This window comes from Charadrius vociferus, unplaced genomic scaffold (assembly GCF_000708025.1).
Source record: "Charadrius vociferus isolate BGI_N301 unplaced genomic scaffold, ASM70802v2 scaffold1285, whole genome shotgun sequence".
Lineage (NCBI taxonomy): Eukaryota > Metazoa > Chordata > Aves > Charadriiformes > Charadriidae > Charadrius > Charadrius vociferus.
This window is the reverse complement of record NW_009648435.1, coordinates 174,389-201,255: the sequence shown is the minus strand read 5'-3', so window position 1 is coordinate 201,255 and position 26,867 is coordinate 174,389. Positions and strand designations below refer to the sequence as shown.

General features: G+C 43.8%; 1 protein-coding gene across 2 annotated transcripts in view; it reads right to left on the bottom strand.

Annotated features, from left to right (window-relative positions):
* Positions 1–7,749: 7,749 nt before the first annotated feature.
* The window catches only part of PAK2 (p21 protein (Cdc42/Rac)-activated kinase 2), a 21,481-nt gene continuing 2,363 nt past the window's right edge, over positions 7,750–26,867 (bottom strand). Inside the window, exons 2-14 of one of the 2 annotated variants that reach the window (XM_009885393.1) lie at positions 22,128–22,228; positions 21,394–21,544; positions 20,470–20,501; positions 20,021–20,128; positions 18,634–18,766; positions 17,834–17,897; positions 16,985–17,033; positions 14,850–14,962; positions 14,279–14,396; positions 12,317–12,416; positions 9,503–9,699; positions 8,818–8,955; positions 7,750–8,293 (exon numbers count right to left, since the gene is read on the bottom strand). In XM_009885393.1, coding sequence (XP_009883695.1) covers positions 8,207–8,293; positions 8,818–8,955; positions 9,503–9,699; positions 12,317–12,416; positions 14,279–14,396; positions 14,850–14,962; positions 16,985–17,033; positions 17,834–17,897; positions 18,634–18,766; positions 20,021–20,128; positions 20,470–20,501; positions 21,394–21,544; positions 22,128–22,228 — 1,391 coding nt within the window. In that variant the 3' untranslated portion in view covers positions 7,750–8,206. Of the gene's footprint in view, positions 8,294–8,817; positions 8,956–9,502; positions 9,700–12,316; positions 12,417–14,278; positions 14,397–14,849; positions 14,963–16,984; positions 17,034–17,833; positions 17,898–18,633; positions 18,767–20,020; positions 20,129–20,469; positions 20,502–21,352; positions 21,545–22,127; positions 22,229–26,867 lie in introns of both variants that reach the window. The other variant, XM_009885392.1, reaches the window with a different exon arrangement.

The window sequence follows — 26,867 nt, the reverse complement described above, 5'->3', positions numbered from 1 at the left end:
GCATGCTCTGCTATCATGGGGACAAGTGGTGGGACATACCCCAAAAAGCTGCTGGGCATGGGGGCCGCCGTGCTGGGTACTCCATGCCCAGGGCAAAGCCCAGTCCGGTGCCCTCACGCACATTTTGGAGATGCTTGTGAAGGTCATGGCTGGCCTCAGAATCTCCTCCCGCACCACTCCCCCTCCTTTCATCTTCATTCCCACTGTCATTGCCATCACTGAGTGCCCGCCCGAGGGTGGTCTTGGGCAGGTACCGGGTCCCCGGTGATCCCAGCACATGGCACTTGCTTTGGAGACCTTGGGAAGCCCGAGGAGGGAGAAGGATCACCCTGCAACAGCCCATCGTCCAACCCTCCCCTCCTCCACACCAGAACGGCCCTGTTTTGGTTTGCCTGCCTCAAAACATATCACGATTTTACCATTTTTAACCCATTTCTCTCTCCAGAAGGCAAGACAAGTGTGCATCTTTTGCCTCAAATGAGCAGACGACCTTGCCTGAATAAAGGAAGATGAAACGTGCTTTAAAAGACTCAGAAAATTAATATTTTTGACCTTGTGAAAATTCACCTCTGGCAAAGTCTTGGTCAGATAAAGCCACTCATCGCTGCAAAACCCCGCAAAAACATAACATTGCAATCCAATGAGTTCCTTTCCATCTCCCCATACTTTTGGGTTTCTCAGAGTCCCATCTTTAGAAACAAAACCTTGCAAAGACCCAGCAACACCAGCCCAAACCGAGTCCCTGGAAGAGAACCGCTGGCTGATGGGACGCAGGAGACAGCTGGGCAGTTTGCATGGAGGAACACCACAGATCTTCCCGTACCAAGGCTCAATCCCTCCTCCCAGCATTTGAACCTTGGTTTCAACAGAGGGTTTTGATAGAGAAGACAAGAGCTTTCTCATGGGTCCCTTCTGGAGAGCATCTCCGGAGCCCCTCCTCTGGAGCCCATCTCAGCCATTGAGCAAAAATCATCCAAACAAAGGGGGGGGGGGGGGGAAGTTTAAGGCATTGCCCCGTACACTACTATTCCTAATTCCTCTTGTAAAAGAAAGCTGCCATGTGCTAATGCCTACAAAGCAAGTGCATTCTTATCCCCTTCCTCCAAATGCAGCTGTGACATGGAAAACATTGTGAGACCCATGGTAAACGTGGGGGAAAAAAAATAAAAATAAAATCCCAACACCTCTTCCTTCCCACAGGAACCGATTTGTCCCTTCTTCTCAAGTGTTTTAAGAGCTGGGCCTTCGGAAGCGAGTGTTCAGAGGTCCTTAAAAACTGTTTCCCGTCCATCGCCTGTAATTATGCCCACAGCACATCCTCCAATTGTGGGACACTTAACCCAGGCTGGGGAGACGAGCTGGAAGCTGGAGAATTAGGGGATTAAATAACGCCAGACACACACGTGGCTCGTTTCCTCTCTCCCGTTAACGCGGATGCCGTACGCTCTGTCCTGGACCACGACTTCAGGCTGCCGCAAAGGCAAAACCCCTTCAAGAGTCCCCGGGGCTTTGCATGGCTGCTTTTCTAGAAACAAAACTGTCGAAAAATTCAGTCACCTGCACCGAAAACCGCTTTTCTGTAGCTGGAACAGTGTCTTTTCTAAACCAAATTAGCTTTCAGGGCTGTCAAGAACTACAACAGCTTAAAATGCAGGATTTTAAATGGGTTTGGGGTTTGTTTTTAGCCACGGGATAGGAACAAGCTGGCATTCCCGCAGTTAAGTAAAATAAAATGGTCCAAAAAACACTGGAGGGTAACAAAAGCTGAACAACCTCTCCCGCAGCACACTATTTTCACCTACAAAGACGTAATAGCTACAGCTGGATATAGTCGTAAGGTTATTTAAGCAGAGTTTTGCTGGTGGGGGGTGGGGGTGGGCATGGATGAGGGCTTTCCAAGAGCAGCCACCCGTTATCAGCTGCTGCGACAAGGCAGCAGAAAGCCGGCAGCAGGTTTCCTCCCACAGGTAGCCAGAAGAAACGGGCTCAAGGAGAGCCACAAGCTAATTGGGCTTCATGAAAAGACCCGAATCCTTAAAACAAGCATTCACGAGGAGGAAAAAGCACCAAAGATGGATCGTCCTTGGCTCTAGAAACCTTGAATTCAAGGGAGAGGTCGGTGCCTAGGAAGACTCCCCCTCTGGAACATCCCATGGAGATGCCTCGAGTCCCATCAGCATCTTCTCCGCTGACCTGCAGCTACAGCGAGGCAGATTTGTTCCACACAAGCTCTTCAGAAAACACCAAAAACCTGAGTCTGTGCATTGAGACATACCGAGACACATGTTCCAGTCCCATCCTCCTCTCTACTGACTCAACACATCTTCTCCAAAGCCAAAGTCTGGTGGCCTTTTAGCTTCCTAAAGGGGATGAGCAATCATTAGCTTCCCAGTGGGCAAATCCCGTTAAAAAGAAAAAGAAAAAGCCCATCAGTCCCTACAGGCCGTTTCAATGATCAGGTCAATAGGTAAATGGGTCTTGAAATGGAGAAGATATTCCCCCTGCAGGCACTGGCTGGCAGTCAGGAACGGGAAAAAGCAGGACCACCGTTGGGACAGGAGAACGACAGCAGGAGAAGCTGCACCAGCGCTGCCCTTCTCACTCGGAACAGGCAGCAGATGGAAAAATTACAGGCAGAAATTCACCATTCTCGCTTGTTGGTATTTTCCCCCACTCAAGAAAAATAAAATAAAGAAAAAAATAAAGCCCCCTTCCTTAGGCTGGAGTTCAAAGTAGGAAAAAAAGCTCTTGGAAAAACCTGCTTCCTCCACACATCTAGAGAGCACCAGCAAGAATTTAGCTGAGCTCAGCAGTTTCACATACCTTTCTCACATGACTGAGGATGGTTATTTTCATGAAAAACAATCTCCAGAGCCCCTTCCTTAGGCTGGAGTTCAAAGTAGGAAAAAAAGCTCTTGGAAAAACCTGCTTCCTCCACACATCTAGAGAGCACCAGCAAGAATTTAGCTGAGCTCAGCAGTTTCACATACCTTTCTCACATGACTGAGGATGGTTATTTTCATGAAAAACAATCTCCAGAGCAAGAAGCAAGTTATAAAAATAGGGGGGAAAAAAAAAACCCGCAGCTGTACAAATCCCTGGGAGCAGGCACTGGCAGGCAACCGCTCTGCTTGGATGTAAATCGCGCTGAAAGCCAAGGCTTTTCTTCAGGCACCACTTCGAAAACGTTAATTAGAGATGAAGATCCTCAGTTTTCAGCCATCCCAGTTTTAAGCGGTTCGTTGCTGGCGCAGTCAGAAGAACTGTGCTCGGCTTTACGGTGAATTCACTGCAACCAAACAGCAGCCCCAGAAGGGAGAAATCACTGCCCTCGAAAAAAAAAAAAAAGAGGATCCAAAAAGATGGGGCTGGGTTTTAGTCCAGGCTGGGTAGATGCAAGGGATGAGCAAGTTCACACAAGACTCAATAGGACTTTTCGAGCAAGGACTAGCCGCTTTCCACCGGTGGAAAGCGCATCCAGCCAGAGCCCTGCTCGCCTTCGAGCACCGATCACCAGCGAGTTCCACCAAGCACCTTCCCCCTCCTCTCACCAACTTTTCCCCCTCCCCATCAATTAAATGCAAAACTCACTTAAATGCAGAGTTAGAGATCATCGGTTTAAATGCATAAAGGGTCAATTATATATAAAGACAAAGATACTACAACAAATTAATTAACCTGAAGAGACAGTGCTTTGTGCAAAACAACATTCTCACGTCTGGTTGAAAAGGCTTCTGAAGACGAGTGGTTTCTTCATTTCCCTTTGCCAGTGGTATGAGCAAAGCTTGTACAACATGCAAGAAAGGGGAAGAGATGATTTCCCAACAACAGATAGGAAACGCGCGACACGGTGAGTCCTCGACATTCACAACCGAGACAGAAACTTCACCTGGATTTCAACTGAACCGCTCTCAAAGTAAATTCATTTACATGTCCCTGGTTTTTTAGCTAGGCTGACACGCCACAGCATTTCTGTACGTTTCCATGAAAAACACGAGCGAGTCTCCGCAGCCTCCCAACAGGCACCATCCATATCATCGCCAGTCGGAGGCGAGCTGGTGACTCCCGGCGTCCTCCCCCTCTTCGGCTCTGCCGGTCAAACGCTGCTCCGCGGGGATGGCGCAGAACCGGGAGCAGCGGCTTCCAAGCAGGCACCAGGACATCAGATTCCCCGCATCTCCTCTGCCATAATGTTTCTCTGCAGGATACTGGATGATATTCACGGTGCAAAAATAAAGCAGTCTCGTTCGGAACAGTTACTGGAACATCATCCTATTGCCACGATCGCAGTTTACTGGCCCATCAGTCCCACCCCAGTCACTACCAAAAGACTACCTTACAGCAAACAAGCAGTGGAAGACGCGACTCTAACGAACTAGGCTGGGCTCGGCTTTGCTCCCTTCGCAAGAAGAGCAAGGGATGTCTCTTCCACAGCGGGCGAGAAAGGCGTTTCAGAGCTGCTCTCCTCCCATCGGTGATCTGGAGCATTTTGCAGGAGGCATTACCTTCTGCCAGCAGCACGCGGCGGCAAGGCAAGTTTGTAGTTATCACCAGGCTGGTACAGACACTGATGAGTAATCGAATTTTAAAATAAACAAGACAGGCGAGTTTGGCATAAAACGATATCCATCATAATTAAAGCATTCGTAAGAAGCTTAATTACAAACAAATACATTCTGGTAATCTCATTAAGACATCTAAATGTGTACTCTTTTCAGCTACTCTTGTCTTGGAAGGCATAAATTCATGACGGGAAAGGGGGGGGAAAAAAACAAATGTTTTTTAAAAGTTTATTTCTAGCCCTGAAAGAACAGTTATTAAACAAAGTCAACAAATACAGTAGTTAATATTGCAGTAACAATTAAATAACATAATGGGATTAAATTACACAAAAGGCAACATTAAAATCTGAAGACAGTTAAAAATAAAAAAAGAAAGCTTGCACCTACTTCCATTTCCATTGACAGCGTGAGGAACAGAGGGAAAAACGACCCAGAGACGTTGATTTATTCCACTCTAGCTGGAGAGACCTTGACCATGCTCCTGGCTCCCTCCCCAGCCTCTCCAGCCACAACTTTCACACCTCCCTCCGCCACACAGCTGGGAGGGGGGAAGCCTACAATTAATGTTGTTAACACTCAAGGCAGGTCAAAGCGCGCATTCCCAGCACCATGGTTGCTTTTAATGAAAAAGTCTGGTTTATTCCATGATAACGAGAAAATCCCAGGAGTCGCCCATTCCCTGCACACTTGCAGCTCAGCCGTAAGCTGCCCAGCTCCATGTGCCCCACTGTACAGTACGCTCAGAGGTATCACACGCGTATTGGGTCAGAATCTGACTCAGGATCTTACTGAGACACAAAAGCACAGCACTGCAACCTTTTCCTGGCTCTCCTCCTCTGCCAGCTCCATCCCCGTTTTTTAGCAGCAGGCGTGGGGGGATGTGAGAAACCTGACCGAACAATAAAACTGCTGCAGGGCAGAAGGGGAGATGTGGCCACTTCTGAACTTCAGAGCTAAACACTGTTCCAGGTCACCCAGCAAGTGCCAAGATATGGTTTTGATAACTTCTGGATTGGGCCAAGTTTCGTGTGCTACAACAGCTGAAAGTTTGGAAATAATCTCCTAAAGTACACTAAATTGGACAAATTTTGTAACACATGTTTTAAACCGTTCTCATTCATCAATAAAGTGAACTAATAAGTTAAAATTACTTATGATTTCTTGGTTTTCTATTTTAATAAAACCCTAAATTTATTGCAAGTTATCTTACTGTCTAGATTGTGCCATCAGAAAAAAAAAAAAAAGAAAGAAGAAAGAAAGAAAAGCTCCCAGTTTAACTCTGGCACAAGGAGTTTCACAAAGCCCATTGCCAGCAACGGACAAAGAGGGAATCATTGGTGTGACAGGTTATTTTTTTTCTGCCAAACCTTCTCGCTACTTCACTTGATCAGGGAGCCAGACGTGCTCAAACTGGGGCATTGCCATCACACAGTGTTTACAATGTCCATGGCTCGTACTACGTTTTGCCTGGGAAATGCATCTAGATTCACTTGCCTGGAACGAGACACTTCCTTAAATTTAAAAACCATACCTATTCCTACACTTACAGCTCGAGGGATTTATTCCTTTGATGGAGCAGTTAACATAATTGATCCGACATCAATTATTTACTACTGCGCTAGAGCAGAAGGCAAGCTGACCCGCGATACCGCCAAGGCATCTTGTTGGTACAACGCTATTTCCTAGAAGCTACCGAGTCGCAGCGGACGCTGCAAGACCCTCGCTCCGCTTCCCCTCCATCATCACCGCAAACAGCCGCCGCTGGTCCGGCCGGCCGCTCTCAGCTGGAAGTTGGTTTTGTCATACCTTGGCTACCAGTCCCCAAAACATAATCATCTCTATCACTATACAAATACCAAAATTATCTGAAAATGACATCTATCTTCTGCCAGCAACGTTTGTAAAAGTGTGCAAATAATTTTTATTCAGGGTCCTCCATCCATACCCAGCCATAACCTTATCTGTCCCAGGTCCCGCCCCGCTGGGAATACAGTAAAATCCCACTAAACTAAGTGTTATCCTTTCACCGAATCGTTTGGCACATCGTAACTACAGTTGGCTCTTCGTTAAACTGTCAGGGAAGTTGAAATGCATAGACTAGAAGAAGCCGGGGCACAGGCTCTTCTGCACTTGCCCCTGGTAACACCCCAAGAACTCAACTGCTCAAGTTTGCTCACTGTCCTTCAGAGAGGCACTTTTTTTTTTTTTTTGCATTAATGTTTGATTTCAGCCATTCCAGCTGGTACAATGTCTTTAGCGAGAAAGGATCGGTGGGACTCCCTCCGCACGTCTCCTCAGCTTCGAACCAGCCAGTCAGTCAAATAAGCCCCACGGATGTCTGACGGCACTGTTCTCCCCTCTCAGCTTTCCTCTTCTCAGAACAGCGCTTTGGCATTTCCAGGTGTGCATAAATCTTCTGTTTGAATCGTATTTAAAAAAATCCTGTATCTTCAGTGTCCTCAGATGTGATTATTTGTTCTTCTGATTTCATTAGTACAAATGGAGCACATACAAAACTGGAAAAAACAGCTCTAATACTTAAACTCTGACAACTCCTTAGGTTGATGCATTATTTGCTCGGGGGGGAAAAAAAAATTACAACATATACAAAAAAGTATTTGATACAAAGAAGGGTAACGTAAAATAAAAAAGTCAAAGGCACCAGCATAACTTCCGAAGCCCAAGTCAGAGCACAGATAGGATACATGTTTTTGAACCACCCAGCGCACCGAGCACATTATCCCTTAAGCTTCTGGCCAGCAAGTCTAACGGGAAAAAAAGAGCAGACAGGAAGACAGCTGGAATTTTTTTTCTTGCCCTGACTATAGCTGATCGTTTGATCATAAATAAAGTATCTGACCCCTACCTACATATCCATAAACCGACATCCAAAGACTTGACCGATCGCTAAGTTTCTACAAAGAGGCCACATCTTTGATTAAAAGTCCCCAGAGCACAGGCCTATGAGAAACAGCTGAATACTTCTCTTCCCCTTCTCTCCACATTCATCTTAAAAAGCAAAACACACCTCAATATGTTACGGTTTCTTAAGTAGCCAAGTTGTCAATTCTACAGTACAATAACAGCTAATCCATAAAAGAAATGAGGGGCAAGATGTACCTTCACATTTGTCACACTTGCCGTGAATCTGGTAATATGAGAGCTTACTAGTGTGGTTTAAAAGTAAACAGGCAGAGGGGAGGAAGAGAAGAGCGAAAGAGATCAGCAGGTAAAATTAGTACTGCTCTCCAAAAGCTTGAATCTGTCATTCAAGTATTGAAAGTACCCAGAAGGGTACGATGAATGGGAGCTGTGACAGCGAAGTCATTAAAAACCCTTAAAACCCCCGGGCACAGTAAGTGGCATTTCTGGGCTGTCTGCAACAACAACAAAGTTAAAAAAGGCCAGTAATTCAGTCCTCAATTCCTTCTGGACCCCAGACAGGGATCGCTAGAGTCACCGCAATTTATTTTGGGTGTCTTCCGGATGAGAGTGTCTTCCCTTTTGCAGACGTTTCCCACCCCCCCTCCCCCAAAAAATCCTTTCCCTCCCCCCAGAAGTGTAACAATTTCATATATTATAAAGATTTGTAAAATACAAACAAACAACAACAAAAAAAAAGGATGAAGGCTGTGGCAGTAATGTTAGCGGTTACTCTTCATTGCTTCTTTGGCTGCCAAGATCAGTGGCGTCAAGCTAGACAGAGGTTTGGCCAGTTTCAAGAAGGGATGCTGCCAGGAAGAGAGAAACACAGTAAATCAGTGAAAGACACAGTTTAAAAAGCCTGTAAAAGCCAAACATCTACACAGCCCTTTTCATCCTGAGGTACGAAAAGCAACGCAAACGCTATCAATGCCCAGCTCCCGAAGGGACAGATCCAGATCACCTCAAGCCTGATAATCACATCCTCCTCGCCCCTAAAGAGCTTTTCCTTTTCCAGTAATTCACTACACAGAGGTTTCCTGCTCAAACGTCTTCTCTCAGTGCCATTCTGCTCGCTTCAATGGCTCCATTACAGTAAGTTTGCAAATTGTTGGATGCGTTAGCAGTGGCAGAATGAAGATTACCAATTGAAAGACTTCAGAGTTTATATTAATAATCTTTGATGACTGTAGCTCCTACCAACTGCTCTCCACTGAAGTCCTCAAAAGAAAACACTAAGAAGACAGTGCCGGTCCACAGAGCGGTTTAATCACAGGCTGACCTCACTCGTGGCTTCTGTATCTCAGACTTGTGAGAAGCAGCTGATTCTCACCTGTAGCAATTCTTTGGCTGATCCTCTTTTCTCTACATCCATCTCCAAACATCGGTTCAAGAAATCACGGAATATTGGGGACAGTTTCTCGGGGTTCTGCAGCTCTGGCGTGCCATTAGTTGCTATCAAATATAAAGCCTGTAAAACGAGGAATATTGTATAACCAAGCCAAATTTTCAAACTGACCTGCCTGGCGGCAATCCCCTAGTCTAGATGAGAAAGGGCCCTGCAGCCTACTTCTCTCCCTGATGAGATGAAAAACTAAGAATGCCACAATTCTACGCAGTCATGACCTATTCTTGCTACTAGCAAAATAACATGCCAAATCTTTCGGCAACAGATACTTACCTTGGCAAAGAAAACATCAAATTCCGACACAAGCAGCATTTTTCACAACCTAACGGATTTACTTTCCCTAAACTAGCACAGAAGACTGGGTTGCAAGTCCAGTGTTTTAATTACAAGCAGGTAATCAACTTTTTAACAGAAAAATTCAGGGTAGGGCTGACCAAACTCAGAGATGGCTGTCTTCCTTTTGGAGGAATTTTCTTCCACTGCTGAAGCTTGTTGTTGTTTTTTTTTCATTTCCTTTTCTTTTTAATGTGGATACTGTCAATGAACAATGACCGAAACACTCATATGGTAAATACCCACAAACAGTTCTAGCCGCATCTGGGCTTCTTACCCTCAGGGGGTTTTCATTGAGGTATGGGGGTTCTCCTTCCACCATCTCGATAGCCATGATGCCCAGAGACCAGATATCCACTTTAGGGCCGTATGCTTTCCGCGTGACCACTTCAGGAGCCATCCAGTAAGGAGTTCCAACCATAGTGCTGCGCTTGCTCTGCTCTGGGGTGATCTGAGCACAGAAACCAAAGTCGGCTGTAGGATAACAGAATTTTAAAAAGTTAAATTGGTGCACCCCAAGTAAGTGGGCTTCCTACAAGACTCCTCTATTAATACACAGATATTTTACTCTTTCACACTTGGGGGGCTTGGGGGATGTCTCCTTTTTTTCTTCCCCCCCACTATATTCTCCATGGTACAGAATCCAACGTGCAAGATAGATACAAAACCTGAAGGTGTTTAAGCAGGGCAGATTTCCGTGGTATGAAGATAGGGCTTTTTTGTCCTCTGGAAAAGCAACACAAGTATTATCCTGTAGAAGAATGGTATTTTTGCCCAGTCTTCCAGATTCCTAGACTGAAAACAGCCAAAAAAAAAAAAATCCAGCAGAACACAGCAGGCAAGTGTTCTGTGCATGGCATGGTATACAGCCCGATCTAGAAAACAGAAATCCACAAACCACGGCTTCTGCCCTGCTAAACAGGTTTAATTTGTGCAGCTACCAAGTTCAACATTTCACAGCAATTTGCTCGCCAAATACAGGTACTACAGCTGACAGAGACATGGAAACAAGGCTTCAGGTGTGAAGTACTACCCCACTCAGCAGAAGGAACCTGGGCAAACGAACCTTTCCACAAGGTAACTACCAAAGAGAACAACCACACTCAAGAAAACAAGAAAAGTCACCTATTCCTATAGCCTTCAGGTGCAGCAGCAATGCATGTTCCATCATGTTACTTTATCCAGCTGCAGCACTCCCACTTCCCAGGCATGTAAAGCATCAATAAGAACACAGTTAAGGCAGGAGACAGATATTACCTTATCATTGACACTAAGTTTGAAAGAGAAAGAGAGAGAGAGAAAGAGAGAGAACGTAAAATTTTGAGTCAATTTTGAAAGCTTTATGCCACGCAGTGCTGACAAGAGAGCCACGGTCACGAAAACGCTAAGTTGTACCGAGGACAATTTAACAAAGAGCTGCCCCCAACTGTCAAGATGCTGCCTGGAAAAAAAAAAAATAAAGAAAGAAAGAAGTCAAACCTATAGCAGCCACCAAAGCCAGAGCTTCTTGGCCTTTATCAAGGTGTCATACTCAACTCAAAGCACACCTTAATTCAATGAACGCACCCGAGAAGCGGCAGCAGCGTATGGAGTGTATGGCTGCCAACCTACCACCGAGGCCTTCAGCACCATGCCACCAGCAAGGAGGGAAAAGGCAGGCAAAACGTAGAACCCAGTTTCACCAAGCAGGAGTGCGTGTAGGCATGTAGTGGTGACAGGCAGAGTGGCTCCTCTTACTTCTCCTGTCGCCAGCCTCCCAGAAGCCGTAATCCCCCAGAGAAGGGGAAGAGCTTCAAAACAAGGTGCAATCTTCTTCCATCCTCAACAACTGCTAGAAGCTCTATAATCACACAGCAAAAGAGCTACTCTCAACGCCGGTTACAATACCTCCCCTTCATGTAGGACGCTTTTACGGCTAGCTCCTGTTTTCTCCTGCCTCTCCTTCCTCCTTGTCCTTGCCCAATCTCCTGGGACCGATGCTTCTTTACATGGGCTGCTAACCCTGTCCTTTCGCCACTCTGCTTTGCTTTGACAGCTCTTATATTTTTGAGCCTTCTCCAGCTGACTCTTCTCAGCCGTATCCTCTACTGTAACTATTCACTTATCTTCAGCCTCTGAATCCACACAGTTTGTGCACAAACACATCACCCCCTTAAAAAAAAAAAAAATAATTAAAACCTCCTATGCAAGCAAGCAGTGCATCCAACAACGCTGGTAAGCAAACAGGTTGCTTGAAATCTTTTTTCACCCTCCATCTCATAACCAATATGAGACTGCAAACCATCTAGAGTAAGGGAAATTTCTAAGATACGTTTTCGTGGCATTTCAAATTCCAACCCGACTGTAAAAACACCATCCCTTAACTCTTTGGTCACTTTATGCTTTGCACATTCCTACAGACCAAGAAGTCAGATAATGCACCTCTCTCTCAACAGTTCTGACAGTTTCTTCATGTGGTTTCACATTTTTTTTATTGCCACACACATTTACACACACCAGAAACTGACTGTCTGTACACAAGTCCATGCATGCATAACAATTACCTGAAAAGCAAGTAGTTTCTTTTGTCATTTCATGATTATATTAATGAAAGTGCATAACACTTTCAGTCCAAGAAAAGGAGACCCAGAGCAGACTGCAATATAAACGGTTAATAATGTACAATGTTCTTATTAGAGGCCTTCTAATGAAAAGGGCAAAAGATGAAAAGCATGTCATGACAACCCGAAGAGACTAACAAAGCAACTGCAGTTAGCTGCAGCTTTTCTCTTGCAATCATTCGCATCTTTGCTTCACTGTGTGGTGCCAGTTACTTCCTATTTACCAACGTATTCATGTGGCAATGGGTTTGCTTCAACAGCCTTCCGGTCTAACGCGTTCAAAGCCTTAGTCTTAGGGCCCTCGGGATGTCAATACCCGCTACCTGCGAGCTATATATTTTATAACACCGAACAAATTTCGGTCACTCATAGTCAATAAAAATTCACCTCACATTTCCCTGCCAACTCTCCTTCTGCCGATTTACACTCTCCAAGTCAAAGTTGACCAGGAAAGGGAAAACAGAACCTTGAAACAATTGTCTGGTACTCACTTAGTTTAACCGATCCATCCATTCCTAACAGCACGTTGTCACTCTTAATATCTCTGTGGATGACCTGGTTGGCATGTAGGAACTCAAGTGCTTGCAAACACTGGATGGGAAGGGAAAAAAACCCCCACAATATTCAGCATATAGAAACACAATTTGCGTATATGAGTACAAATTCAAAAGCAATGCTTGCACCCTCAGCCAGTGGTGAGTGCAAAATATAACAGATATTATTTTAAATAACCAGCAGAGGAAGCTCTTGTGCTAAAAAGTACTCTCCAGATCTCATGAGGTCAACCATGATTTAACCATGGAGTTTCTCTGCTATCTTAACAAACCCATAAAACTCCTCACCACCCCGTCATCACCCAAGATGCTCTCAAAAATGTTAATTTTGGAACCTCCCACAAATACTCCAGAGGAACCATGTGAGAACTTTTTAGCCTGAAGTCTCCCCAGGAGGAATCGGTGGGACTTTGTTCTCAACACGCACGCAGCCTCTCCTGCAGTGAAGGCTGTAAACCATCTTCATTATGAAGTCACTAATCCCGTTTTTGCATTGCTTTTAGATTAAAACCTTTCACACTAAGTTTCTGCCTAAAAACATACTGAAATTCACTGTTGTTATTTGAGAATAAAAGGCAAAAAAAGAAAAGTAAGATTTTTCTCTTTTAATATCAGCAGAATATTTACCATTTGCAACTTGGCACAGATGCGGTCCCCAGTGAGTTTTTTGCATTTTCATTTGCTTTAGCAAAGTGGCACTGATTTGCAGAATCAAGTGTACTTAAGGTACTGGGCAGCAGAGTTTTGATAAAGTAGCATAGTTCAGTATTAGACTTCTTCCTCAAAAAAGTTAATTACTGTTACAGTAAACAGTTACTTTCGGTTCTCTGCTTCCAGCTCTGGTTTCTCAGGGAACCTTTACCTGCCCATACATGTTAATGTACAAGTTTGCTTTCCCTCCCCTCCCTTTTGGTGAGTCATCAAAAGCAGATGTCATATTGATGTAGTCAAATGGGGTTTTTAAAAGCCTACGTTTCTCCTGCACAGCAAATAACACAATTACTTCTCCTTCTGCCATAATAAATCAAGCCTGAGCTGGATGCTGGCACTCTGACTCAGAGCAGAAACCACTGATAAGCTGTGACATCAGCTATTTTTAACTCTTTCATTTAAAATCTTACCACAGTCTTAAAAATATTCCAAATACAATCTTTTGGAGAATTATTTTTCTGAGAAATGCATAAAGAAAGCTTAACTGTCACAGCACTATAGATTTTACACACTTTGAAAACTACTAAAATGAGAAAGGGATAGCCTGCATCAAGTTCATCTTTGGTTTAGTACATGTTTCTTAAAGTATTCCTGTTTCATCAGACTCACTTTCACGCTCTAAGCAAACACAGTTCCCTTTCTTCCTTCTGGAACACGATCCGAAGCTTTAAAGCTTTTTGCTTTTTCTTTTTTTAAATACGTTCACATCTCTACTTTCTACATTACCTATATATATATATATATATACACGAGTAGTCAGTTTTCTTTTTGGTGCCTTTGAACATTCTTTGTTAGTCAAAGTTAAAAAAGACATTCTTTCCAGCTGCTAAACTCCTTCATTGCTCTTACTTGAACCTCAGTCCACATTAGTAACCTCTCTCTGTTAACACTGTCAGTAGGACCAGGCAACGAATCTTTACCTGCTCCATCACCTAACATTCCCAAACACCCAGCTCAAAACTGCCATAGCTCCTGCACTACAATTTGCAAACCCCCAATTTTGAGGCAAACTCAATTTTGTTGTTTTCTGTAATTTTAATATTGATTTCTGCTCTCAGTATCATTCATTCTTCCTAACTCAATGGCTCCAACAGCAATCGTTGCAATTAGTCCTAACTTAAGTGTACCATAAAATCTATGGGAACAGAGTGTCCCTTCATTCCTGTACTCATCAACTATAATACTCACCTCTCTGCAAACAGCAGCAATCTGTGCTTCATCCATACATGTTTCTGTGACCACATCTGTTAGTGAGCCTCCAGCTAGATACTCCATCACCACAAACAATTCATCTCCGACGAGGTAACTACAAACAGAAAATGAAAAGCGTGCCCGTTTGCCATCAAGAGATCGAGAACTGAAAAATGACTGATAAGAGCTGGTCAATGAAATGATTCATAAGCACTCAAGACAAACAGTAAAGAAAGCAAAACTCTGGAAGGCAGCCTCAAATGTAAACACTGACAATAAAAGCTGTGTGCTTTTTAATACCTAAACGGGCAGGACAACACCCTACATATCTCACACACAAGTATTGATCCAGCTGTGCTCCTGTCCACCGCTGATCCACGTGCAGCACTGCGTTCGTGGCAGAAGGCAGCTCCTTACTGAATCATCAAGACCATTCCCTATAACAGGTGACCTTTTTCTTGCTTATGAGACCCTTAGGTACAGGCAGTCCTGGTCTGTGTAAGTATATCAAGTTAAAACCTCTATAAACCCCCAGGGATGAAGGAATCAGACAGTTCTCTGCATTTACCTGTCCAGGAAGTTGACTATGTTGGGGTTCTTTAGCTCCTTCATTACCAAGATCTCATTAATAATCAACTCCTTCTTGGGCTGCTTCTGCAGGTTTATCTGTTTAATAGCAACCTGAATAGGACAAAATAAAACAGCAATCACTCAAACCCGAGTGTCATTCTTAATACAGTGAAAAGTTAGAAGAAATTCTGTAACAGGATTAAAGGAGTTTAGCACAGCTTGCAGCTGGCAACATATTTATTTATTAGCATACGACTTAAAAGAATATGGCTTGAGGAGCATACAACTGGCACCCATAGCCAACATCATCCTCTTGCAGCTGAAAAGATCCACAACAATAACAAAGGCCAGAACAGACAGCAAAGGAGATAAGATACTCGCCCGATTTCGCATCAACAGGCCTAAGGCAGAAGAGTAGCAACTATGAGTGATAGCATAAGCCTTCCAACGCAAGGCAGGGAAATTCGGTTTTGTATCTTCTGACCAAAGCAGTGTTTGGGTATAAGCAATGCTGGGAGGCAGAAGGAATTGCTCTCAAAGCAATTAAACCAAAGAACTATCCCAGAGAGAAAAGGGAAGCTAAAGACCTATTTTATCCTGGTTAGCTTAATGTCCTGGACAAGTATTCCAAACTTGAAAAGGGAGAAGAATTCTCCCAGTTATGCTAGCTGCAACACTTTGGGGTGGCAGCTGGGAGTTTTACAAGATAACCTACCCATGAGTCCAAAACCAAAGGCAAGAACCAATATAATCCCGTAGAAACAATTGCTACCATATTGCCAAGGGCATTAAGAGAAGAAAACTTGTGGCACAGAATGACAAAATAACTAAGGTTAGAGGAGACCTCTGGAGGTCAACTGGTCCAATCCCTTGCTCAAAGTACAGCCAACGTGGAGCAGGTTACTGAGGGTCTTGTGCAACTGAGTTTTGAATGGAGATGTCAATGAGCCAATATTCCACAACCTCTCTGGCCTCCTCTCCCATGTTTGACCATCCTGACCACAAGGGAAAAAGAATTTCTAATACCTAACCGAAATTTCCCTTATGGCAATTTTTGGCTGTTACCTCTTGAATAGCTCCAAGAGTAGTCTAGCTCCGTATTCTCTATGCCTTCCTGCTAGGGAGCTGAAAATGGCAATAAAATCCACCCCGTTGGCCTTCTTTTCTTACTGCTGAACAGCCCCAATTCTATCCTCAGACCTTAAGCACCGAGGAAGCCGGAATACCGCATCCATTTAACACACGAAGGCAGACACTGCAAGCAACCAACACTTAGCCCACCTGCCTGACAAGACGCAGAGGAGGTCTAAGAAAGGAACTGGATTACAAACTTTAGTCTGCAGTCTGTAAGAGGACACAAAGTACTGCAGCATGTAGAAAGCAAATTAAGAGACAATATACTGAAATGATCGAAAAACCTGAATTTTATCACTATGTGATGATGCACTACAGTACCGTAAATGTGGTTACTGTTGAAAGGGTAATTACTGACCAGTGACCAAAGGAATGGCTACTTGCGGACCTTTAAAGGAAAATTAAGGACATCTGAATTTAAAGAGAAGCAAGTAATTCCTAAACTTTTAGTCCCAGGAACCAGAGATGAGCACTGGATGACACACATGCAGAGTATTGCTGATGTCATCAACTTCATTGGGCGGGTTCGGAGACACCAAAGAGTAAAAGCAAAGAGCAGGATGCGGAGAAGGCATTCTAACCACGACAAAGAATCATATGGGACAAGCGGTTTCCATACAGAGAGGCGCATCCATCACCTCCACCGAGACAGGACTAGAGAGCGAGTGCGCGAAGACTAAACAAAGTTTTATTTCTGAAAATGCAGGACTCCACTGCCCAGAATTCTTGAAGGATAAACCGTTTTCAAACCCCATTTCTGGAACACCTCGCTCCCTCTGCTTTCAGTGGAAAGACAAAACTCTATTTTTAGCTTTCATCATCTGATTACTACAGAACAAGGCACACACTGTTTCAAATGATGATGACAAACATTCTTCTGGGAGGTGATAGCAGAGATGGGACCCACAGAAAGAAATCTAGTCAAATCATTTTGGCCACCTACAGAAGAACATTTATACAGAAAAAGTATTTTCATGGCAATGAACACAGTAATCTTACCTCCTGCCCTGTTGCCACATCAATAGCTGTGAAAACTGTACCTGAAGCCCTGTGAAGAAAAACGTTACAGCCGGTAACAAACACGCGGGTGAACAGACAAATCACAAACACAAAATCGTGTCAGCTTTCCATGTTGCAAGAGCTTTATCAGAAAGACGTTAAGAGCGAGGGTAGCGTAGAAATGCCAGTCGGTTCACACAGAACAAACTAATCTCAAATACGCTGTCTTCTGAGAGCCCAAACCATGACACACCAGCTATGCCTCTTGCATTCAGGATGCCCAGAACTTACGCTGCTCCCTATGATGGGATAAGCTGGGCAGCCCTGTCTGTAGTAGGTATTACTTTTCATATTCTCCCAGGGGAAGCACACCCAGAAACGCATACAGACCTACGTAGACAGTATAGAGCAGGAGTTAGGAATATATAGCATCAAAGCTGGAAAAGCCAGAACTTCTTTCTATATGTTTTTTCCCCAGAAGGATTCAGAGGACCACTGGAAGAATAACTCAGTCGAGGCAGTATTGCTAGCTGAGCATACAGAGAGCCTTCTGACATGCCCTCACGCTATTCAGCGGTCATATTACAAAACGGATGAACGCATCTTATCGGGAGAGGAGAGGACTAGATACACCCACAGGGAAGTTACAGCGCTACACTTTTGCATTCAAAGACACATCTCGAAATTTCCACTGCTGTATAAAGCCTTCACCGCCTTTTTTTTTTTCCCCTGCTTAACACAGCCAACATTTCTGCTTGCTTCAGTAAGCAGTCACTACACGACAGTTGCAGAACAAGAACCACTTTTAGCACTGACACCCTGAGAATAAAAGTTGGGGTGAACACTTACCCTTGCCCGATTTTTTCATATCTGGTGTATTTTTTCTTGGGGTCTCCTATGCTCACAATAGTGCCTAAAAAAAAAAAACAAACCCAAAAAAACATTTCCACACAAAATCTTTGAGGAGTCACAGCTTTAGGAAACGTTCTTTGCTATCGTAGCACAGCATACGCTGTTTCTGTCTGAAAACACACACGGATCCTGCTGTCCCCCTCTAGGAGGGCTGGCTTGGCCAAGGTACCTCCAAGAGTGGGTCAAGCTCAAGGAATGAAGGCTGATGCATGACACGGCCAAAGCTTCCTGATTCAGTTCCAGTGGCAAACGGCCCCACCTCAGACAGATCATGCTACTTCCCAGTAGCATCTCAATTTAATGAGTCTTCTGCGTAGCAAACCCAGTATGAGGTTATGACAAATCCATTAGCTTAGCCAAGTCTAGAAACTAGTCAGATCTCGACTTAAGCACAGGAACGTGCATACATGGTGAAAAACTATTTCAAGATGATTATGGACCAAGCAAAAGCAGAAACTATTTTGTGTTATTATGGTTGTATTATACGCACAGATCACATTATCAAACTAAACTTCAAGCCAAAAAACCTGTTCTACCATTCTTTTTACCCAATAGGGCTCTGATGCATATAAATCAGCACAGCTCCTGAATGCAGCGCCCTCAGCTACTGTCTGACACAAACCCCATCAAGCACAGTACTCACACAACCCTTACACAAAAATAAGGATGAGGGCAAAAAGTTACTATCCCGTCTCCAGTCTTAAGACCTGTATTTATCTGAAATAAAAAACACCTACGTAGTTTTTCCATGATCTCTTCATCTGACATTTTGGTCTTCTTTTTCTGCTTATCGCCCGATTTCGTCGCACTGTCAACAGAAGTGTCACTGGCTGGTGCAGGGATGGGGTCAATTACAGACCGTGTATAAATCTGTTGAGAGAGAGCAATTACCTGAGCATTTTCTTTGCAGTCATTGACCTTCAGCTGAAAACAATCACAGTTCTTCCAAGATCCCCAAGCACCATTTTTACATAAGAGGTTGGGGGCAGAAATGAGATTTGAGAAACATTAAAAGTCCAGCAAATCAAGACGCTGGCAACCTTACTGACCTCCAAAACAACCCAGCCACCTCCTGAACATCACGGGTGCCAGGAGATTAACTCTTAACTTTCACAGACCAACTTTTTGTGGTGTTTCTGCCTTATTCTTTACAACCTACACTAGTTAACAGGAGGGGCCCTTTCACGTATTTTAATTTCTGCGATTTCCAAGTTTCACAGAAGTCACTGTTTAATAGCAAGATCAACTAAGTTCTAAAGGACAAAGATTCATGCTTCACCACGAAAGACAGCATGACATTTTTGGAATTTTGAAGTCAACCCCAATTTGGGGGATCTTCTTGGAGCTTTATTTAATTTCCTCTCCTCACAGACATACAAAGCTACCCTAGAAATATCAAACTGTAGACCTGTCACATTTTATAAGTTTACATACCCAGAGCAGGCAATTATAAAGCAGTATCACTTGACAAATACACACAATTCACATTTGCATTCCTGAAGCAAAAATAAGTGGGCAGAGTGGCAAAATGTACGCGTGACACACTCAAAAAAATGAGCTGGAATAAGTGGGATCCCTGCGACATTATTAACATGGTGTGTAATTCAGGACGACTACACTGAAACTTAACGAACAACTTCTTAGGCATTTAACTTTTCATGCAATGCTTATGACTTTGTGAGTGAAATAAGCTTTCAAATCTTAAATTTGAATTGTTTTGGGTTTAGGTAGTATATTTGGTGAGGCTATCACACTGGAATCGAATAAAATAATCAAACACGCTATGCTTGTACCACTGTACTGTGCGAAGTTACAGAAACTACCTGTATTTTTTTAGGACTAAAAAGCCCCCTCTTGCACCCTGGGTTGAAAGATAGGCTTAATTGGATGTCTTCAACACAAACCAACAAACAAATCAGCATTAACTTCAGGATTTCTGATCCAATGGCTATCCAGAAATTAGGAGGCATTTTCTTAGTAAGCTCAAATAAAACCCAGAACTTTTCCCTGAAACTTACAACAGCTCATTTCACAAATGGAACACTTTGCTAGAAAACAGAAGTAGAAAAAGTCCTACAATACTGAGAAATGCAGGTCTGCACTGTAAGTTCTACAGCTGCTCACCGATTTTGTGTGATCTGGCCGCGGAGCAATAACAGGAGGAGGAGCTTCTTCATCATCCTCATCATCATCTGCCACAGCTGTTGATGGCTCTGAACCTTTGGCATTGGTCTACATTTTTACCCAATTTGAAAAAAAAACAAAACATAACAAAATTGTCTCCCCTACAGTGTTAAAGACTTGCCTCCCCCCCCACATGAAGATAAAAGAATTCCTACTGATGTCAAAAGAAAAGGATAGGTTGAGTGGTTTAAGTGCCCTATTATATTTTATTACAAGACTAAAATACTATTGCTCCAGAGAAATACGCTCTGTTGACACCCCAATCTACATTTTTATTCCACAAAAAATTCTCATTTTGTTTTATACTGCAAGACTCAGTATATAACAAATACAGAAGACCTGAACTTGTACGTGCCTAAGAAGACAAAACGAGTAGTAAACATACTCACCGTTGGTGTTCCTGAAGGGAAACCATCTTTTTCTAAATAGGACAAATAGCAGAAATACATAAAAATCATCAGCAAAATTTTAATAAAAAGTGAACTTTACAGAGTAAAGAATACAGACCACTTTAGAGATCTTTTTTATCTCTCAAAGAAAAATGTCATGGTCACAAATGAGGAAAACCCAGTATTGCACTCTAAGTCCATGCAGAAGGAAGTTTTTAAAATCCTCCCCCTCTAAGGGCAAGCAAACCCACTAATTTCCCAACTTGTTCTTCACCTCACTCGAGTACTCACACACAGTTTTCCAAATCAAGCACTGCTCGTCACACTTATTTGTTCTGTCTTACTGAGGTGCGAAATCAGGATCAAACCGCTATTTCTGTTCCCTTAGTGGCATCTTGAATCAAGGATGAGTATATTACAAAGCCTTATTACTAAGCTATTTTCAGACATAATTTGGAAGAAAACTAGGTAAAACCACATCTATTTGTAGGACAGTCATTCTCTCAGCCGCCCCACACATCTCTCGACTTAAGAGCCACAACTTATTTTGCATCTTTGATGTCACCACATGGTGACATCAAGTTCGCAGATAGCTATTTTGGCCACAGACAGGAGGAGTGAGGTCTCCAGCACAAAACCAATTAATCAGAGTCTCCGAGCCCCAGCTTCGTAAACACAGCCTGTCAAAGTTAATTTTGGCTGCTATTTGGAATTATCCAGCTCCGTTTCTTCCCCTCCCCACTTGAAACAGGAAATTATCTGGACAACGCCAGTTTCCAGTAAGTTTTAAATCCATCTTCAAATATCTGTTCTTCATTGCTTGCTCTTTCAGCACTCAAATCTGATTTATTATTCTGAAAGAGGAAGACTGTGTTCCAAATACCCAACTCCCCTTCAATATGCCTTGCACACACTTGGTCTCACCTGGAGCAGAAAAACTCAGATACTTCTGTTTTGCTGTGTCTTTGGAGTCATAGAATTTCAGCACGTCTAGTACCGCCTGGGGGTTTTTCTTCTGTTCTAGCTTTGTGATATTTGAGGTCTGCAGCAACCGAGCCCATTGCTCTGGCATTCCCTAAAAAAAAACCAGGCTATTTTAAGCATCCTTCTATTTTAAAGATTTTTTTTTTTTTAAAAGCAGAACAAATTTGTTTCTTCTACAAAAAGCATAACACATACAGCCTTAAGCACATGAACAAGTAGGATGGGGTTTTAATGGGGAGCTATACGCCTATAGGTGATACAACACAAATCAAGGCACAGCTGAAATCCCTCCTGACTGCTCAATACCTGAAGCACTCAGGGGCTCCAGCCCCCCGTGTCGACGTGACGTCACCCCCGTCAAGTGTATTAAGTCAGATGTGAGGAATGGGAATACAAAAGCACTCAACAGAACCAGTGTTACTAAACTGAAGAGGGTTTTTCTCAGGGAAGGCTCTCTGAGGTGGCACCAACCGTTGGATCTGACATTTACACTGAAGAAGCGCTAACGGGTCACAGTCTCATTACTCTGTGTGTTGTACAAATACACGGTGAAATTATTTCTTTGATAAAAATGAGCAGACCAGCTCGCACTTCATTCAAAAACACCCCAATGGCTTCACTACAGCACTGACCCACAGCTATTTCCCGAGCAACTTCAAGGCAGATATACTTACAGTGAACTCTCCAGTAACAGCATCAAAGCCAACATGGATGGTATGCTCAAAATCTGACGGTGGGGAGATTTCTGGCCTTTCCTTCTCCTTCTTCTTGCTTCCTGAAAGAGACATTCAAAGATCGACTGAGCAAAGATTTAAAGTCCGATTATCTCTATTGAATATAATCAACCCAAACATTACAACAGTTAGGATGAATGTAACCATTATTCTGTTTACTGGATGAAGGTCTTTGCATACGCAGCACAGTGATTTGGTATTTTCAAGTTGGTATAGACGTCACGTGAGAATCAACAACTCGCTCCAGTCAAATCATTCAAAATATGGTAGCAATCAAGTAAGAGATTCAGAGCACCATAGCGTGTGGAGCTCCGTTGAGCGTATGAAATCTAAACATATGAAGCATTTACAATGCAAAAAAAGGACATTTTAATATGGATTAAGAACAACCCTGAAGACAACTTCAGCTCAACCTCAAGTTCACCCTAAAGACAGTTAAAGCTCAGTTGCCTCACTGCTTCAATTCGAGGTAATTAATGCAAACTAGGACTTCCTGTGATGAAGATAAGAATTTATAGCCTCAGAGCAACTACCTAATTTAAATTAAAAGGGAGGAAAAAAAAAAAAAAAGAAAGCAAGCATAATAAGTACCAGAAGCAGGAACAGATAATGAGAAGGACATTGTGCATAATCCAACCTAGATGCAATTAAATTATTAACATGCTTGACAATGCCTGGGGCTTGGGATTTTGGGGTTATTTTTATTTTTTCTGACAAAGAGAAAATAAATAAAAATGGAAGACAATTAGCAGTCAACTCTAAACATAAAACAAAGCATTCTGTTCCCTTTACCCAGAAAAGGTCTGGAGTTAAGCGGGAAGGTTTCAGGAACCTGTTTTCTTGTTCTTGCAAAAACGCCCCAGCCCTGCTTCCTTTCCCTGCCAGAGCGGAGGAGCAGCAGTACCCGCCGTTTGCTCTCCAGGCACACGGACGATGCTCCCGGCCTCCTCTCACAGCCCTCTGCTGAAAGGCAGAGGCCCGGCAGCGAGCTGCGCAGCGCGTCTAACCTGATACGGAGAAAACTGCCTGGGTAATCCTGGGAACTCACCGAGCGTACAGCTGAATCAGCGGCATTTGTTATAGCCTGCACGAAGCCAGCAAGAATGCCACGGTGCTCGTAACCATAAAGGAAAGCAGCACGCCACTTTGCAATCTGACTTGATTACCGTTTTATGTTTCTATGTCCAAAAAAAAGGGTTTTCGCTTTGTTTTTGGATTCACCTCAAAAGTCTAAGTCCTGTAGTTTCAGCACAGAAGAAAAACAAGCTAACTGAACACGGGGCAAGTGTAGATCGCGCTGCTCAGAGCCAGAGAATCCGTCTGAAATCCCCTTACGCTGGCGGGAGAGGAAGGACGGGGAGCCGAGGACAATACTTACAAACGAAAAGCCATGTGGGCTGCCTCCAGCTGAACAATGCAGTGGAAAGACACGGCTATTATAAACAGGATATCTTTAATATGGCTGCACAGGTCAGAGCCAAAAAGCAAACGGACTGTCAAAGGTTCTCATTAACATTGTTCAGTCACAAGACAGGAGAGAAACTTGCTTATGTGAAAATATTTAAGGAAAGTACTGTTTCTTCCCAATCTCTTGCAGTTGTTTATGTGAAAGCAAGGGAGGGGGGAAAAAAAACCCAACAAAGTTGTATTCCTCAGGAAGGTTCCTGTTCGGGAGCACTTGACATGTAGGGAACAGGAGCTGGTGCCCAAACCCTCCAGCATGTGCTGCTGCTCAAATAAACCCACGCCTTCCCAAAATACACACATCTTATTAGCAGGCTAGGCCAGGAGATGCAAAATCCCTCCTCTGCCCACAGGAGCAGCAGATCAGAGTGGCACTTCAAAGGAAGGCAAGCAGCGAGCTTCAGTCCAGAGGCAAGTCCCGCGAGTCCCATGTTGGCCAGACGTGCCCGAGGCTCTGCGAACAAGGCCACCGCGAGGCTATGCTGCTTTTCAACCTCTCACCAGGTTTGCACCACGGTTCTGTAGCTAAACGGGAATCCCTTTAGCAAAGGGCAAGGCTTGTTTCAAACAGCAAGTAGAATGGAAGACGTGGACCCTCAGCCCCGCAGAGACAGCAGCATACAGGCCCCCGTTCCTGCGAGAGGGAAGACGCAGGTCCTTGAGAAGGATTCAGTGAATTAAGAGAATTGCTCTGTCTGATTATGAATCACAGAATCTCCTAGATTGGAAAAGCCCTGTAAGGTCATCTAGTCCAATCACTAACCTAACACTGCCAAGCCCACCACTACACCATGTCCCTGAGCACTATATCTACACAACCCTTAAATACCTCCAGGGATGGGGACTCCACCACTGCCCTGGGTAATGCGTTCCAATGCCTGATGACCCTTTCAGTAAAGAAATTCTTCCTAATATCCAATCTAAACTTCCCCTGGCGTAAATTGAAGCCATTTCCTCTTGTTCTATCACCTGTTAATTGACAGAACAGGTCGACTCCCACCTCTCTGCAACCTCCTTTCGGATAGTTGTAGAGAGCGATAAGGTGGCCCCTCAGCCTCCTCTTCTCCAGGCTAAACACCCCCAGGTCCCTCGGCCGCTCCTCATAAGACATGCTCCAGACCCCTCACCAGTTTTGTTGCCCTCCTTTGCACATGCTCCAGCACCTCAGTGTCCTTCTTGTGGTGAGGGGCCCAAAACTGAACACAGTACAAGAAAGTGCCTCGAATACACTTGGACGCTTCTCTTCCCCAACTGAAGCCACAGGCACTCAGCAAAGGCGTCACCCAAGGGAGTTCACACACCCTCCTGCATCGCAAACCCATCCCTCAAGCATCCCTCGCTCCCCACCAGCCAACCTCCATACACAAAGCACAACGCGCAGATGTTTCCAACAGCCCGGCTGCAGTAGGTCGGTGACTCCAGACCATACGCTCTGAGTTACCGAGCCCAAACCACACCAAAATCTGCCCTGAGGATGTCACACATATGGTACTGGGTCCCACAGCGATGCCCCACAGCACCTCCTTTAATAATTTCTGCTCTAAGACAAACATTTCTTGTTTTAGGGAACTATTTTAAAGCTTTCCAAAAAACACAGGCAGGTTCATTTGACTTCAGAAATCTAGCCAAGGAAATTCACGGCAATTAAGTACTCTAGTAAAAAGATGACTATCACTTCATTTATCCTAAACAATGGAACTAGGGGGGAAAAAAAACCCAACTCTATGACTAGGTAATTAAACAAACCCTTCAAACTCATGAGTGTTTTCAGCACAGAACTAGCTCAGACTTGGGGCAGAAACTCTGCACCGTCTGCAGCGCGTCCCCCAAAGCACAGCACCTCCCCAATGCCATCTCCTAAGCCAGAGAAACCTCCCAGGAGAGGACCCAGTGGGGGACAGAGCTGTGGCCACAGGTGGGGTGAAGCTGGCCAGGAGGGACCATCCGGACATCGTATGGACAGAGATCTGCTGAACAAAGCCAAACAACGTTATCCAGTGACAAGTCAATTCACAATGGCCTTGTACATCTCCTGGTAAGGCATCCCTTCATTTTCTGAAAAGGAGAATTTACCATTTTTGCAGTAATTTAACTTTGGCACCGAGTGGAGAAATTTTTCCCCCGCGAAAAAACTTCTACCCCAGGCTGACAGATTATTTTGCATCCAGTCACAATATATTTTCTTAAAATCCAAGCAGGAAGTTAGTATTTCTGCAAAGGGTCCCAGCAGCAGAATTAAAAAAAAAAAATATCTATATTTAAATGGGCATTTCTGGTGAGGGTGTGCCTCAGCTAATGAATAAAACGGCTAACATCTGACTATTGCCATTTATATTGACATTTGTATTCTGCTTACATGATAGCCAGTTTTGCTGTCTTGAGGGCCGCAAACATCTCTTTGTATATTTACATTATCCTTGCTGCACATCAACCAATCCACAATTTTTCCAAATTAAAAAGAGACAACTTTCAGATAGTTTCTTCAAGCTAGGTAATTCAATTACCATTTTTCCTAACCACATTATCTTGCTGTGCAGTAAAACCTTCTGCTTTTCTTCAGAAGGACACCGCTTTAAATACTTTTTAGCATCTAGAAAACGTAAACTGACGCCATTTTCTTTAAAATGTACTTTTCTCAGCAGAAATGATTTCTTCCATTTTTAGTTTGCATCACAAAATATCAGTAGGTATACAGACACATGCTGAACAAGTATGCAGATTAATTGCAAAAAAATTTGGTACACGTCAGTATTTACGGAGTGGTCTGAATAAGCTTAAGTAATGGGACGCTGAAGCAATTTTGGATGAGCCAATACAACTGTAGACAAGTTTTCAACCACCTCCCTGGCCATTTCAGCAACAAACCAACCCACTGTCAAGATGGAAAGAGGAAACATCCAAGGAGAAGTAAAGATGCTACAAAAATGTCACAAATCTCTCCAGATGCACTGCACCCCCTCGCATTCATAAGTCGTTTCACAACATGAGGCTTACACAGTATTACTAATTCAGAGCAAGGAAGGTCTTCCTTCATGTGAGGTTTATGTTCTACTTCATTATATTGTAATGAACTTCAACAAGGGCAAGTGTAGGGTCCTGCACCTGGGAAGGAATAACCCCGTGCATTGGTACAGGTTGGGGGTGACCTCCTGGAGAGCAGCTCTGCAGAAAGGGACCTGGGAGTCCTGGGGGACAACAGGATGCCCATGAGCCAGC